General features: G+C 41.1%; 1 protein-coding gene across 3 annotated transcripts in view; it reads left to right on the top strand.

Annotated features, from left to right (window-relative positions):
• Nucleotides 1-2,175: 2,175 nt before the first annotated feature.
• Nucleotides 2,176-16,337, top strand: part of fam171a1 (family with sequence similarity 171 member A1) — a 21,326-nt gene continuing 7,164 nt past the window's right edge. Inside the window, exons 1-6 of one of the 3 annotated variants that reach the window (XM_034228236.1) lie at nt 2,176-2,226; nt 2,327-2,761; nt 8,612-8,839; nt 9,507-9,599; nt 11,565-11,723; nt 12,309-12,485. In XM_034228236.1, the coding sequence (XP_034084127.1) occupies nt 2,653-2,761; nt 8,612-8,839; nt 9,507-9,599; nt 11,565-11,723; nt 12,309-12,485 (766 nt within the window). In that variant the 5' untranslated portion in view covers nt 2,176-2,226; nt 2,327-2,652. Of the gene's footprint in view, nt 2,762-8,611; nt 8,840-9,506; nt 9,600-11,564; nt 11,724-12,308; nt 12,486-16,337 lie in introns of all 3 variants that reach the window. The other 2 variants (XM_034228237.1, XM_034228235.1) reach the window with 2 other exon arrangements.

The following is a 16,337-nucleotide window of genomic DNA, read 5'->3' on the forward strand; positions in this document are numbered from 1 at the left end:
CGTGCCGTCAGTCTCCTTGTCTGCTGGGCCTTCAACCTCAGTTTTTTGCGAGCTGCGCATAGCTTAACCTCAACGTGGAAATGTTTCCTTTTCAGTGTTTTTGGAGACTCAGAAATAATGTAGCAGTGATCACTCAGAGCGCTGCTAGCCAGCTGTGTTGTAATGGTGTAAGAGTGAACAGAGGCGGAGTCTGCTTGTTTTCCAATTTGTTTTGTTTGTTGGCTGCTTCTTCGGGGGGGGGGGGTGCGCAAAAAAAAAAAAAAAAGTTTTCATTTTGTATAATCATTTTGTATAATCATTTTGCGTAAAGATGGCACTCAAGGGCACACTAGTGGTGGTGTTCCTGGCGGGATTTGAACTCACAGCCTTCCGATCTTCAGCCCACCTCACTATCCATTAGATCAATCACTACCCTCTCAAATGGAAATATGTGTTTACATAAATGGTGACCACACTGTTTGAGACCCACTGAGAACTTAAAACTAAGTTAACTATCTAAACACTCAGAGAGTCCTTTACCTCACCTGAGCTGAGGTTATCCCGAGCTTGAATGACACACAGAGACCAATCAAGGGCTTTGATTTATGATCTCTATGACAGTGGCCATGTTGGCAGGCCACATCATGTAGACAGCCAGTCACCCTGTGTGAGACAGGCCACTTAACGAGGCGAGATCAGAGCAAGGGAGCGAGGGATCATTGTCCACAAGTTAATCGATCGCAGATGGCGTCGTGGTCACGGACGAATACAAAAAAAAAAATACAAAAAAAACTTATAAAAAAAAAAATACAAAAAAAAAATGGGTCGCGAAATATACTTGGGCGACCGTTAATATACCTGGGCGGCCCGCCCAAGTATAGTCTATGTGTGGGAAACCCTGAAGTAGTAAATCGGTCAGATTTGACCCGAAGACAACAGGAGGGTTAATGCCATATTCACTTAGTAACGCATGAACAACTTTTACAAATATTTCTATATAGTTTGTGTTGGTAAATGTCATCTAGGTTGCACATTTCCTGCTGAAATACATGCATACCAAGTCACTGCGTGGCACTTTGGTTTTGATAAAACAGTGTAGTTCCACTATATAAACGTTACATTCATAATCAAACGAGACAATCTGCAAGATAATTAGCTATTTGGTATTATTCTTAATGCTTGTCATTCACACGTTAATAAAATAAAAATAAGTACCGATACATAGCAGAATAATTGTGGCGGTGTTCAGCTTAATAAGCCTTGCTCAACATCATTTATTTGGCTAATACTACAGCGGGCTGCAGGCGAACCAAGTCCGCGTTACGATGCATTCCTTGATCTCCAGTTATAACGCCGGACTCCGCCGCTGGCCGAAGCTAACGGAGCCCCAGGGTGCTAGCTACGGCCGCCGGGACGCGCTAGCGAGCTAGCACCCTGCAGCCCCGTTAGCTTCGGCGGCGTGGACTCCGGCGGCCCACCCCTTTTAACATTTGCTCCCGTTTAGCATTATGGGCGTCATAGCCATATAGTATAAAAGTCTTACCCAAGGCTGAATCATAAACTAAACTGTATATATGTATAAAGGGTTACGTCCTTAGCTGGCTAATAAGCTACATAACAGGCTAAGCTAACAAGCACACAAACACCTGCTAACGGGGTTAACATGTATAATATTATCATTTTACTCACCGAAAAAAGCTGAAAGTAGACTTCTTGGAAGATCTGTTAGTACATTCAAGCGCACAGCACGACATTTTAATTATCTGGACTGGTATTTGTAACAATATTCCCTAACAGGCACGATCACCACGAACACAGCTAAAGGATCAAGTACAGTAACTACAACTAACTAACGTTGTAGCCTCTATGGTTGTAGCCTAGCAGATTGGACAAGTTGCTGTTAGCTGACAGTGAGGCACGTATCTGTCAATCAAAGTGACCACGCCCTAATTTATGCACAAACTTTAAGACCAAATATAAAGGGTCGCGTTAGAAAACAATTCACTCACAGATCCATAATCATGAAGGTGGAATCTAACTATATCGATAATAAAATGTATGGAGCCAGGGGTAGAAACATGTTTTTTTCTGCTGTAAAATCGGGCATTTAACATGGGGGTCTATGGAAATTGCTCCTTTCTGCAGCCATCGCCTATCGGCCAATATATGAACTGCAGTGTGTGGCACTTCCGTATTGGCTTCCCGGCTCTACCCCACAGTTTGCCGCTTGGTGTAAACCACCTGGTGGTATTAATAAACCTGTTTCTGATTCTGATTTATTGATTGTCATCAATAAAGTATATCCTCTCGTGTTTAACCCTATGGTTTAACCTTATCTGTCTGACAGGTGGCGCTGTTGTTCCGCAGATGTTAGCGGTGCTGCGTGTGGAAGAAGCCGCCTGTTGGTGCTGTTTACTGGGCATGAGCTCAGAGAAATGGGGCCGTCTTCCTCTCTGACCCGTCGATGAAAAAATAAAAAACCAGGGGATGCACAGCGGCACAGAGGAAACACGGCTTCACAGGCGAAAAACCAGGAATGCTGATGCTGCTAAACATGGGGAGTCGCCTCCTTTATGGAATAAACCGAGTGTCCGCTGATGTGTGTATGCAGTGAGTTTTTTACAAACAGAAGATTTGGACTTTTTATTTAATTTTTTACACACATCTGCAACGATGCGGGCTGCGGAGTGGAGACGAGGCGCTGCGATTGTGCTCTGCATTTTGGGATACCTTGTCTCCAGAGCTGCCGCTAAAACATTTCCGGAGGACCCCGCCACAGAAGGTGAACAGTGTTTTAAACATCTTGTACTTAATAATAAACTAGGGAGCTCATGTTTTTAAGTGGCTAATGCTGCCGCTAGCCAGCTCGGATGCTGATGTGACCTAAACTTAGCTAGCATTAGCAAGTTAGCTTGTGCTAGAAAGACAGCCTGAAAACTTATCTGAAATGTTTTTTATCCAACTTGGTTGGTGTCCTGGATAACATGAAAATCAATCTGCTGTAGTCATAATTGTGTAAAAATAATTTTAAGTGACTAATGACTAAATATAAGTCCTTATATTGTCCACAATACTCCAGCAAAGGAGTCCAGCTGCTGTGATTTGTCATTTTTAGCTTTTTGGAAAACTGTCTTCGTAAGTCTATCTGGGTAGGGGAACTATCTTTGACCACTTTACCAATTAGTATGAAAGGAGCAGTGGTCTAAAAAGTACTCAGATATTTTACTTAAGTAAAAGTAAAAATGATACAGTGTGAAAGTGAAGTAAAAGTCCTGCAACCAACATCTTACTTCAGTAAAAGTACAACAGTATTGTCATCAAAAAATCATAAAACTACTTATTGTGCTAAATGTCCCATTTTAAAAATCATATTCAATTATCGGATTATTGTTTTGAATGCTTTTAAAGGTGTAGCTACTATTAATTACTTAACATACTGCTGCTGGATATCTTAACCTATAATTATATAGCTTATTTATATATTACATATATTCTGTCTTAGCTAATTATCTGCTCAGTCTCTATACTTAGCATTTAAGCTAGATAGTTATTTTCTTGACTAATCATGTAATTTTTGTCTGTAAAAAAAGTAAAAGATTTCCCTTTTCCCAGAGCCCTATAGTTGATATTCAGATTCATTTTGTGTCAAAGTAGTATTCTTAAATTCAAAGCTAGTCAGTTCAATAACATATACACAAAGTAATGTGTGGCTTTTTTGGTTTAAAAAGAAGCAGTAATTAAAAGGCGTGTAGATCAATAGTTTGATCAATTACAAACTATTCACTTTAGTTACTTGTCAGATAAGATCAAATGTATTGATATCACACTTGATATTATTGAGTGGTATACACAGTAGAAGTAGAAGAACGTGCACATAAGTGACTTTTAAAAACTACAATACATAAAACATTATTGGCATTTCCTATAAACAAAATGAAGCTTAAAAAACTAAAACCCGAGAGCTGAAGCAATTAGTAGATTATCTGAAAGTAATCAACAATATTTATAATTGATTAATCTTTGAATAAACAATAAAGCAAATCTTTCAAACAACTTTTTTTTGCTTTTCCAATGTGGGGAGTTGCTATTTGTCTTTGCCTAATGTGAATAATTATTGATTTAGATATTAAGAATTCAATTCACAATAGCACCTACTGGAATACAATAAGCTGGTAAAGTTGTGTGTATCCAGGGTCTGTCCTGTCACTTCAACTGTAAGCACATTCATCAAAGTGGATTATGAATCACAATTATCTGTTAATCTTATTCTGTAATTTACTTAAGAAGCTTTCCTGTCATAATAACTACTAAAGTGGAGCTGCATCTGTTTGATCCGTCACTTTTATCTCTTTCTTGTACAAGCACGCACACATTGCACACATTGTATTTGTTTTGCTTACACTTGTGGCTGGCCTACATTCAGTCCTCTCTCTACAACTATGTATGAAATTAAACACTCAGTAACTAATGCTGTAGATCAGTCAGAGGTTTAAAAAAACAAAACAAGCTCTGATTTCCAACAAAAGGATGTTGTTAGTTTCTGATATTTGATCATTTTAGATAAGTTTAGACGTTTTTGAAGTAGTTCTGCTTTTAATGGTTGTCATTCTGTACTTTATGTGTCCTGAAAATTGGCTAATTTCACAGCCATAAGCTCCGATAGAGAACAATGTGTAGTCTGTCCCGGGCCTCCCTCTTCGCTATGTTTTTCTCTTTCTTGCTCCCTCTCTCTGGTGTTCACTTTGCCTCAGATTGACCTTCAGTTGTCCCGGGGGAGGTTATGTTCAGTTCGATACTGAGGACTTCTTCTGCTCTGTCCAGCAGACAGCATGGATGAGTGGAGCCAGACAGACAATCTTCCCGCAGATATAGATCTCACTCGCATTACTGCCGCCCATAATAGGCATGGCATTGCATCTCCAGCAGACAAACATTTGCTGAAGCTGGACAAGGTTTGCCAGGAAGTAGATCAATCCGATCATATTGTCACCAGCTTGCCAAGCTTGATTTTAATCACAAGATGCTGGTTTAAGGGCTAACAGCAGATCCAGATGGTGAGGATACATCAGGTCATGAGAAAGCATAGTATTTAGGGACAACAACAACAACAACCTTGTGAGCTCAAGAGCAGAACCATTAACCGTGCAATATGTAGACGGGAATATTTACCCTCGTAAGATGAAGAGAGTGCATCTGGTCTCCTGTCTGAGACGCGGTGATGTAACCTATGTCTTCGTCCCCTGCTGAGCTAATGGGATCAACCTTTGCCATCTAATCTCACTTGTAATCCAGATGAGGGAAAATAGCAGGCTGAAAACCTATTGATGGCCCTTTTGTTTATTTATTATGCCTAAGAGCATAACTTCAACAGATTGGAGTGTGTTCGGTTGTGTCTGTGTTTTACCATGTTTTGATATTTTGTCGCTGTCAATGATTCACACGTTATCCTTCCTTTAACATTTTATAAGGCTTTCTCTACTTTAAACCATAGCTCACCACACTGAAAATCAGATGGTGAATACATTTCTTCAGCTCTTGTTGAGGTTGAACAAGTTTAACATCCATAAACACAATCAACTGGTGTTGGAACTTGAAGTTAAAGTGACCAAATTAACTTTTACCTCTTCATTATTAAAACAACTTGCCGATGTTTTGAGAGACCTCGCTTATTGTCACATGATTTCTGTTCCCTCTCACACTCAACCATGTGCTTCTGCATGAGATGATACAAAAGGTTTTCTGTCACCTCTTCGCCCACTGATTATATTTGACTGTGGTTTATTTAAGATTTGATCTTCTAACCAAACCAATTCCACGTTATTGAGTATTTTAAATGGATCCATTAAATCATTGCAAAAGTAGATTCATATTGAGATGAAGTTACTAGAAGAGCACCAGTCAACCTGCTGTGTACAAAAAAACATGAAAGAAATTCTTTTTTTTATGTATTAGAATTGAGGAAGATTATTGTCTCTGTTTAGATCAGTGGCAAGTTTCAGTGTATTCAGTAGAAGCTTGATTAACTTTTAAGTCATTCACATTTTGGTTTGTTTGCTCATTCTAAACAAAATATATGTCTTTATGTTATCATTGACATCACTTTGAGCCCCAGTTCCTTGTGATTTCTAACCATTTCTAATGAGATGCAATTGTGTTGTACTTGGTGTTGTGTACAAGCAAGCTCTTCACTCAGACTCATGTACAGAAAGCATCTGCTCCCCCCCCTCTCTCTTCTTGAAAGAGCACCAAACCCCCTTACACACCCAATGGATGCCAACCATACCATACATTTCCAGTTTATCATGGTGGTGTAGAAATGCTTCGCCTCCCTGTAACTTCTGATGAACACCCATTCATTCAAGCTGTAGAAGGCTGAAAAACATACACACACTCAGTCTGTCCTCTCCGTTTTCTCCTCTCGGGTTCATCTCTGTCTACTCGGGCACAAACACACACAACCACCCCGCTGCTTTGGCTGCTGCTGCCTGGGATAATTGGTTTGAGATCGCAGCGTTGGTCAGGCAAAACTCTGTTTGATGCCTTTGTACTCCATATGGTACTCAACACACTCGGATGAGGTCTCAATAAAGCATTAAGCCGTTGCAAAAGTGCTGGTTTAGCTACAAAATCGGGGTCTTCTGTCAGTCTTCAGGCCGAACATCTTCACTCCTGTGTGTCGTAGCAGAGAAGAGACTCCTAGCTTGTTTAACAATGATGTCACCACAGTAGTGATTTATTGGATAAGGAATGGGAGGGGGACTGTTGCATTTGCCAATCTGGAGTCTCCCAGGGGAGTTTCTTTTTAAAGTGAGCACAGCTGGTACCCCTAACCACATATCACTGGGAGTGGGAGAGGAAGTGAGGTCATGATCTCTCCAATACACACATGAAATCTTAATGCAATGGGTAGTGTCTGACTGTCAGACATCTTTTTGTTTTATTGTCCTCTAGTTGTGACACTGCAAATGTAATAACAGGGAGGAATGAAGTGAGGGGTCAGAAAGTAGCCACAGAGCACATCTTCACACCAAGCCTCTCTGGGTAATGATGTGTATGGTTTGGAAATGACTCGTTGCTCTGCCAAACCTCCTCACTTCCATCCATGCAAAGGTGTTATTTGGGGCAGCGCTCTGTTTTTAGGTGGAGCTAAGCTGCACTCGGGGTGAACCCTCACCAGATATTGTAAGAGAGGGTTCTTCACTGACCGCAGGATCCCTGAGTGGGGGGAGGGGGATCAGTCTAGCCAGGGGTATGTATTTTGTTTAGTGTGTGTCGCGGAGGTTGGGTTCGCGAAAAGAAAGATGAAATTCAGTCGCATTGAAGATGGGGGAGGTGGGCATGTTTAGGTGAAGGAGGGAGAAACCCTTTCAGCCTTAATTGAAAGGTCACCATGGGTCAACCAGCAGCCAATGATCAAACAGGGCTGAGGCTGTCGTGTGTGTGTGAAGGCAGAGCGAGAGTAATGGTGTGTGTGGAGTTTTAAATGATAGTGTTTTTGTACCAAGTTTGTTTTTATCATACTTTTGGGACATAAAGCTGAAATGATCCTTGTTTGTTTTCCGCTTGTGGTATAATAAACATCACAATGTTTGACCTGCCTCTGCAGAGGAGTAAATGGATGTGTGTGTGCCTTTTTTTGCATTGGTATAAAGTAACTAGGTACTGTAGGCTCCTCTACAATGTTGAGATACTGAGATGTACTTTACTTAAATATTTAATTTAATGCCGCATAGTACTACTTGTACTCCACTACAAGAAGAACAAATGTTAGATTAGCTAAATGAATGAATGATGTACTTGAATTGGTTCGGTTGAGACTTTATGAAGGAATTCACAAGATACCCAGCAGTATATAGAGAAACATTTAAATGAGAACCACTTAAAACACATTTAAAGTGGTCTACACATGCATGCATCAATAATTTAGTTCTAACATTTATAACAACAACCACTGATACAAAAGTAACATCCATGCAACAGCATCTTCTGCAGTCACAAAACTCCTCCTCCTCTTTTGATATTTTTAGATGCATGAAATCGTCAGGCACCAGGGCAATAACTTTTTTCTTGTTTTGCTTAAATATAAAGAGCAGATAGGGGTTATGTGTTGAAGACACCTTGTGTGCATGTCTTACCTAGGGCAGAATTGTATTATTTCAAATGATATATTATACCGATACATTTCTCAATGAATCTATCAAATGTGTCTATAAAAAGAAAACAGTCGGACACAGGATTCGAAGAATTGAACTTGTTATTGTTGATGTCCCTCAATCTATAGACGCCTTTCATCGGTCAACAGGCAGTCTGTGTCCAGTCTTTTATTCCCCCATTAGAGATGGTTATTATAAATATACATATAGTTGTTTTTTTCCCTCTGGTTTAAGGCTTCTTTGAGAGAAGGAAATAGTCCATTGTTTTAGAGGGTAAGTGTCGTTGGCTAGAATCCAGGAAATGGTCAGAAGGCCGTCCCTTTGTGATTGGTTGGGATGTGGAACGCCATCAAAGGGCCTGGCACTGAAACAGACCCGGTTAGACAGATGACTGCAGTAATTATAACGCACACTTCTCTCTGCAGTCACACTAACACATCGATATACACACGGCTCAGTGACGCTCTTTTCGTTCGCAGAGGTGACTCTGAAGGTTCACTTGAGCGATGCCAGCACTCACCAGCCCCTCGGAGGAGCCGCCGTGCATCTCTTCGCCAACCACACTGCTGTAACCACGGAAACCTCGTCAACTGATGGCAACACCTACCTGCGCTTCCCCTACCGCCTTGGGACACCTCTGGTCGTCACCGCAACCAAACGGGGATATGTGCCAAACTCTGTGCCCTGGACTCCTTCTAGATTACCTGGTAGGTGTGTGTGTGTGTGTGTGTGTGTGTGGACAAATGCCGGGTGGATATTAGGACAGCCACATTAATGTAGGTTGGCTTGCAGGTTATGGATTTCATTGTGTGCTGCCAGCTAGCTCAAAGTGTGTATGTATGTTAGTGTGACATATAAATAGTGTGAGTGTGTGCCAGGTGTGAGAGCCAATGACGAGTGGAGTGCTCCATTACTAATTTATTACAATAGATGCCAAAACCCAGCAAGGGGGCAGCTTAAGCTTTCCTTTCACTAACACACACACTTACACACAATACCTCCCAAGAGGCGGCAGTAGTGCGTGTGTGTGTGTGTGTGTGTTGCATTGGGGAGGCGGACTGGATGGGGGCTAATATTATGAGCCAACAGAACGGCGGCCAATTGGATTATCACGCTTACCAGCTCCGAACAATGCAAAGTGAAAGGAAGGAAGGATGAGGAGAGAAGTGCAGTTTGCTGGGTCAAACTTGAGTCCTGCACAGCAGACAGGATGAAAGCAGGACCATTAAAAATGTATTAAGATGTTTTTATGACTTGTTTTGTGTCATAGCGATCAGTAAAGTGGCCTGGTAGATTGCTGCCGTTTTGCTTCTTATCTGATTGTAGATTTATTCTGTGTGTAAATGTGGAGTGTGGTTTTTATTTGTGTTTCAGTATTTTCCTCCATCAGCCTGGACCTGCTACCAGAAAGAGCTGCGACTCTGATGGTGTATGAGGATGTTGTAGAGATTGTTTCAGGCGTACAAGGTAAACGCTGTGTGTGTGTTATCTGTGTATTTAGCTAAACTTTTTTTAGCAGATTGGTATAAACATGTTTCCCACAGTGTCGACACAATTCCTCTCAAGGTCTTTTGGTCCAATGTCGTTTTTTTGCCAAATTAAATATGTTTGTGCATTCAAAGTTGTTTATCATTAAGACATTAATCACTTTAGTAAATGAGGTTTGGTACACCACTAGTTATATACTTGAGATTCAAGACAGGACGAACAAAATATCTAAATATATTCTTATGTTTTATGTTTGCATGCATCAAGCTGCTGACAATGCACCTACTGCAAGTCATTTTGGGTAAACAAAAAGAGTCAGATTTTCACCCATATTTAATAATGAAAATAAACTGATTCAATTCACAGCTTTGTTCTGTATAAAGAACTGAACATAATTAGCCCCGCCTATGCATTAAATGGCCTACTGTTGAATAAAAAAGACCCTCCTCTCTCCACTCAAGCACAGATATAAATCATGAGTCTGTCTTTGTTAGTCAGCCCCTTTGTTGAGGTGTGTGTAATTATATTAGATGAGGCTTTCTCACTCTGGCAAAATCAATATGGCCTCTTTGTCTGCTGGGGTCTTTTGTCTGTCTGTGACCGACAAGGGAGTAATTTTATATGTCAGCTTTTATGTCTAGCTAAAAGAAAAACTTCTCAGACACCATTAAACCTCCTGAGTTCACTCCGCACGTGCTTGAGTGGACTGTAGTTTCTGCCCTCTGTCCGACACACTTTGTTTGTCACAATGATGTGAACTTGTCTGCCCGGGGGAGTGATAAACCTTGGCATGTGGCGCGAGGACAGAGAATAAAAGAGGAGGAAGAGGATGATACAGTATGTGCTGGAAAGTGGAGCAGTTGGAGAGAATAAGGGAGAAAGGGGGATGGGCAGCGCAGTGTCCAACAGAAGGAGGAACAGATGAGGTGAGAGGAAAGTGGAGGGAAACAAAACAACAAGGAGAGTTGAGGAAGGGAAAACACAAAGAACAGAAACTGGGGTCATTTCCTTTCACAAAAACAGATCCTCAGAGGGAAATAACATTCACACCTGAACTTAAAGAACTCAGACAGAGTCAAACACATGAACGTTTAATATGATGGTTATACTGCAAAGCCAAAATGTATGTCGACTAGAAACAGATTGAGCCCTCATACAGCTGGATGTGTGCCTCACTGCTCAGGAATGTGCACTCGGTACAGTCAGACCACAATGACATCACCTTGCTGAGTCCGGCTACATGCAGTTTTCACTGTTTATTCCTCTTTATGTCAAATATGTTCAAGGAAGACAGAGTTTAGATAGGGAGAAGTGTAAAGGCAGCTATTAATTGCACAGCAGAATATCAGAAGGAAGCATCACGCTGCTGAAAGAACAGTCGAGCAAGGCATTATCTCTTCTGTATTGATCCACAGTTGCCTCCATTAAGCCTAATTTCATGGCCAAATTTATAAAAAGGCATTAGGCCAAGACAAGGAGTAGAAAATTGCCTTGTAAAACATCACTGTGCAAGATGGACTGATTCTGTCAGGAGAAAAACCTCCTGACTTTCTCCATTGAATTAAAATCAGAAACCCTCTATAAAGTTTTGTTGTTCTTTGTTTTATATAATTTATACTCACAATGATTCTGGCCTTTTGCATTTTGTTTAAAGTACATCTGCACATTTTATTTATTTCTCTAATGATTAGGTTTACCAATGTTCTAATCATTAATCCATATTGCATACTGACCTTTTTGGCACATATAATGCATATACTACACTGAGTGAGCTTTTGACCGATACAACCTTTGATTCTTAAGTGTAGATGGAGAACTTGCGGTTTATATTTCCTTGATGTACTTGTCTCCAATAGCAAATCACAAACAGCCTAACTGATGCACTTGGTGTTCAGTCAACATGTCCTTGTTTTCCTGACGCCTCTCTGTCTGTTGCTCCTCAAGGTTTCAGGCATCAGCCCAGTGTTCATTTCCAGCGCAGAGCTCTGAGTCTTCCCGCCGACACATCCTACGCAAACCTAACGGCTCTACTCACCGTGGCCTGCTCCCCCTCGCACATCCAGCACTTTCCCCACCTGCAGGTCCTCAGCGGCAACGGCACAGGTGAGCCTCGAACCGGTGGAGGGTAACGTACTCGACCGCAGAAATAGGACTAAAGAGAGTCAGGCATGGATGACAGAGGGGGGGTGGGGAGTGAAGAGGAGAAGCAGCGGTACATCCCAGAGGCTCTACCCTGGAGAGGCCTCTCTATCTGACCTCCTGAAACACAATAACCCCTGTGTGTCTAACACAAGCCTGCACGCTTTCAGGCATCCACGTCTTGGTGTGTGTTTGTTTGTTGTATGAATGTGTGTGTCCTTCAGCTTCAATACCCCTCAAAAGCTCCCCCCCTCCCCACTGCACGTACCTTGTCCCTCCAGGCATCACAAGCCATCTCTCTCCACCCTCAGTCTCTCAGCTTTTTCACTCTTCATCCTGTTTCCTTTCTTTCCTGTCTTTCCCTTGTTTTCTTTCCTGTCTGTCTTTCCCCTGACAACTCTCCTTTATCTATGCTTTTTCATGTTACTCCCCCCCACCCCCCTGCTGTCTGCTCCTTTCTCTGCCCCCCCCCTCCTGTGCACCTTACTCCCACTCACTTTCCCTTTACACTGCGTTTTTCTCTCTTACACTCTGCTGCTTCTCTCACAGGGAACGAGAAGAGGTTTGAGTTGACTCCTGTAGCAGCCATCTCTGTGCACTTATTGGCCAGCGACGGAGTGGAGCTGCAGGTGAATGAGCCAATCACGGTGTCCGTCCCCCTGCCGGCCGACAGTGGCCTGAAGGAAAATGATCACATCCCTGCTTGGAGATTCGACCCGCGTTTCGGTATGTCCCTACATGAACACAAAGCTTTTCTGACTTTCTAACTCAAAGGCGGAGTTTGTACAAAATCATGAAAACTTTCAAAATGCTTAATTAATGGTTATAGAAAGTTAAGAATGCATTAATTTAAACATAGTCTGCTGTTTCATAATGATAAGAAAACATATTTTAAAATGAAAAAAATTGTAAACTTAATCTTTTGCAATTTATAGTTATGTTTATGTGATTATAAAGGCTTAGATAGTCTTGGCATTTTTGGTTTTGTTATCTTGAAAATGCTCGTTATTTACTTTCAAAACCTTACATTTCTGTTCTACAGTGCTTACCTGAATGATTTATAAAAATGATTAGAACAGGAGCTTTAATACAATCCACGTGCAGCCACGTCGCAACTTTTAGTTTTGTGTGTCAGAGGGATAAATGAATGTATTCATGAGGTCATTAAAAAAAGTCTAACTTGTGGCACCACATTAATCTGCAAATCAAAACCCAAGTACTGCCACACACCACAAGATTGGACCGTGGATGTTTAATCTGCTGGAGCTCAGCTAAATCTTGACCTGAGCAAAACAAACATCAAACAGCTCTCCTACATCTGAGACCCTTCAAGCCACTCTGGACCCACTGATTTATTTCAGCAGTCTTAAATCTCTTGAGTCAGACGTCACGCTCTCTGATACGCCCTTTCTTCTTGTACACGCTGATCTGGAAGACAGTGATTAGATCATTGGTTGAGTCAGATGTGTCTGTAATACAAAACATCCTTCTCTGTGTAAATTAGGCTCACATTTCCAGATCAACTGTACATTGTGTTTGTGCTTGTCAGGACCTATTAAAATTCTTCTAGGGAAAGGATATATTGTACTTGATTAGTAGTGAGACGGAATAATAAAATCGATCATTTGTGAGTTTTTAAAACCCACGATAACTGAGTAATTTGGTCACTTTTGGGCAGCAGTGTCCCAACTCCGACACATCATCACTTTCTAACCTGGTATGGAAAAATTGTTAGTAAACAGTTGGCTATTTAAACATCCAACAGACGTAAGGCAACATTAGCATTCAGCAGTTGTGTTTGTGTCCGATATTCTCTCTCCTGTTGGCATTAACTAGTAAGGGAAATATCTTTTGAATTTGCCACTGCTAATTAGGGATGGGTATCGTTAAGGTTTTAACGGTACTACTACTTTTATCGATACCGCTTATCGATCCGGTCCTTTAACGGTACTCTTTAACGGTTCTTAAATTATTTATTTTTTTAAAAAGATAAATTAACCCTTGTGCCCTCCTCAGGCATTTTTGTACATTTTTCCTGACTTTTTTTTAAATTTGATGATCATTTCAGCTGTTACAGCTTTTGGCATGGATTTTTGCAAGAAGTCTTCTTTTGAGTCAACTTTTTTAAATCCATTGTCGTTTACTCTTACATGTTTTGTATACTCTCGTGATGCATTTTGCACCCTCTGGACCCCTTCGTGGCAAAAATGTACACGCTCATAATAACTGCTATTAAATCATACATCAATATTTTTTTCTACTTTTTTTTTTCATGAATCACATAAACAACTTCTAACTACTCAAAACTACCAAACATTCAATAATTGTCAGGATCTTAACCATTTAAATGCCTGTTTCATTATTTTAATTATTTCATTTGTCTTAAAAGAAAACACAAAAAATGATTTTTTTTCAATATAATAATTAGTAGAGGCATGGAACTTTGGTGGTTGTTAGAGTCTTGGATGAGTCAAAGATTAGCAGCAAAATTGATTTCACTGCATGATTATTTTTTACGTAGTGTGATATACTACCTCTGGACACCTTCGTGGCAAAAATGTACACGTCCCAAACAACAACTGCTATTAAATCATCATACATCAATATCTTTTTCTACTTTTTTTTTTTTCATGAATCACATAAACAACTTCTAACATACTCAAAACTACCAAACATTCAATAATTGTCAGGATGTTAACCCTTTAAATGCCTGTTTCATTATTTTAATTATTTCATTTATCTCAAAAATGTCTCATTGACTTCCATTCAGACCACATTTTTTGATCTCACTGCCATTGCAGTATAAAACCATGCATTTTGTAATGTCAGCATTTCGTTTAGAAGACAAGTAGTGATATTTGATATTTCTACTCTATTCCAACAGATTACACAATTTTCCCACTGTCTCCCAGTTATATTATGGAGCCGTGTGACTACCAGGGGGCCCCGAGAGTGGTGTGTGTGTGCGTGTGTGTGTATATGTGGGTGTGTGTGTGTGTGTCATTTTCAGCAGCAGGTCCTGCAGCATGTGACCTGGTGCTCTCTCAGGTGATAGAACAACAATTTTGTAGGCCTGTGCACAACCAGCACACACCTCTCCTCTGTGTGGGTGTGTGTGGTGTGTGTGTGTGTGGTGTGTGTGGTTGTGTGTGTGGTGTGTGTGTGTGTGTGTGTGTGTGTGTGTGTGTGTGTGTGTGTGTGTGTGTGTGTGTGTGTGTGTGTGTGTGTGTGTGTGTGTGGTGTGTGTGTGTGTGTGTGTGTGTGTGTAGGTGTGTGTGTGTGTGTGTGTGTGTGTAGTGTGTGTGTGTGTGTGTGTGTGTGTGTGTGTGTGTGTGTGTGTGGATCATTCCATGGGAAAAAAGGCCATCTTTTGAGGGATCTGTTTGATGTGTCTTTGAAGAGCTGCTTGATTACTCAAAAACAAAAAACAACTGTTAGTGTGTTTATGCACCTGGCTGCCAAAGATAAACTGCAGTTTGACCAAAGGGCTTATTTCTTTAGTGAGCAGAGAAGGAGAAAGACCTGGAGCAAAGAGAAGGAAACTCAAATGAAGAAGCATTTCAGTGCAGAGGAGACTTCAGAAATAATCTTGTAGCCTTCTTCTGCCAGCGAGCTGAAGGACTCATCTGAAAAAGACACAAGGTTCGAGGGGGGGTCTGGTTTTCCCCAGCTCCTGGGAGAACGACCTCCGTTCTTCTCTATCCCCTCACTGTGGACGGGAAGTGAATCCCTTTTTGGGGTGAGCACTAAAAGAGAGTTGCTAGAAGCATTATGCAGTTGCTCAATAGACTAAGGCGTTCCCTTCCAATCCACATGTGGATTCCGACTTCATGAACAGTAGGCCACTTCTCAATAAGAGCGATGCCTTTGTCCATCCAACACTTGTCATGTGATGATTCAAGCACTTTCCAATTATCCCTGAAAATATTTCTGAAAGGAACATTTTATTGGGCCAACAAATGTTGAACATCTGGATCATCTTTGCTCTTGTGACAGTTTATAGATCTCAAGTACTTAGAGTAGCCACATTCAAAGTTTATGAACACACACACACACACACACACACACACACACACACACACTTGAAGCCTACGCAGAGCCTGTAGCTGCGAGTATTTCCATAACAGAAGTCATCCCCGGACCCTCTCCGGGCTTCATCTCATGTTCCTTAGCAACCCACCAAATAAGTTACACAACAGAAAGGCCCAGCTCCTGATTGAGTTTCTTCACTGTGCGCTTAAGTGTGTGTTTGCGTGTGAATGTTCGTGTGTTGAACCAGGGATGAAAAAAACACAAAGAAAGATCTTTTGAAATCCGTCTGGTGCCTTTTTGGAGAGATACTCCAGGCTGATAAAAGCTCCTTCACAAAGAAGCTCAGTTTTGTTTACAAAGTGGGCACATGGACAACACACACACACAAACCTGTTTGTCTTGAATAACTGACAATGTCTCCTATTTTATATTGAGGGAGCGCAGGGCAAATGTATGTCATGTACAAACAGATCAAGTTCACTGGATTGTTTGTGTGTATTTGTCATTCATAAACAGACACTCTTTACCATGAGAGGATGCAAATCA

This window comes from Gymnodraco acuticeps, unplaced genomic scaffold (genome assembly GCF_902827175.1).
Source record: "Gymnodraco acuticeps unplaced genomic scaffold, fGymAcu1.1, whole genome shotgun sequence".
Classification (NCBI taxonomy): Eukaryota; Metazoa; Chordata; class Actinopteri; order Perciformes; family Bathydraconidae; genus Gymnodraco; species Gymnodraco acuticeps.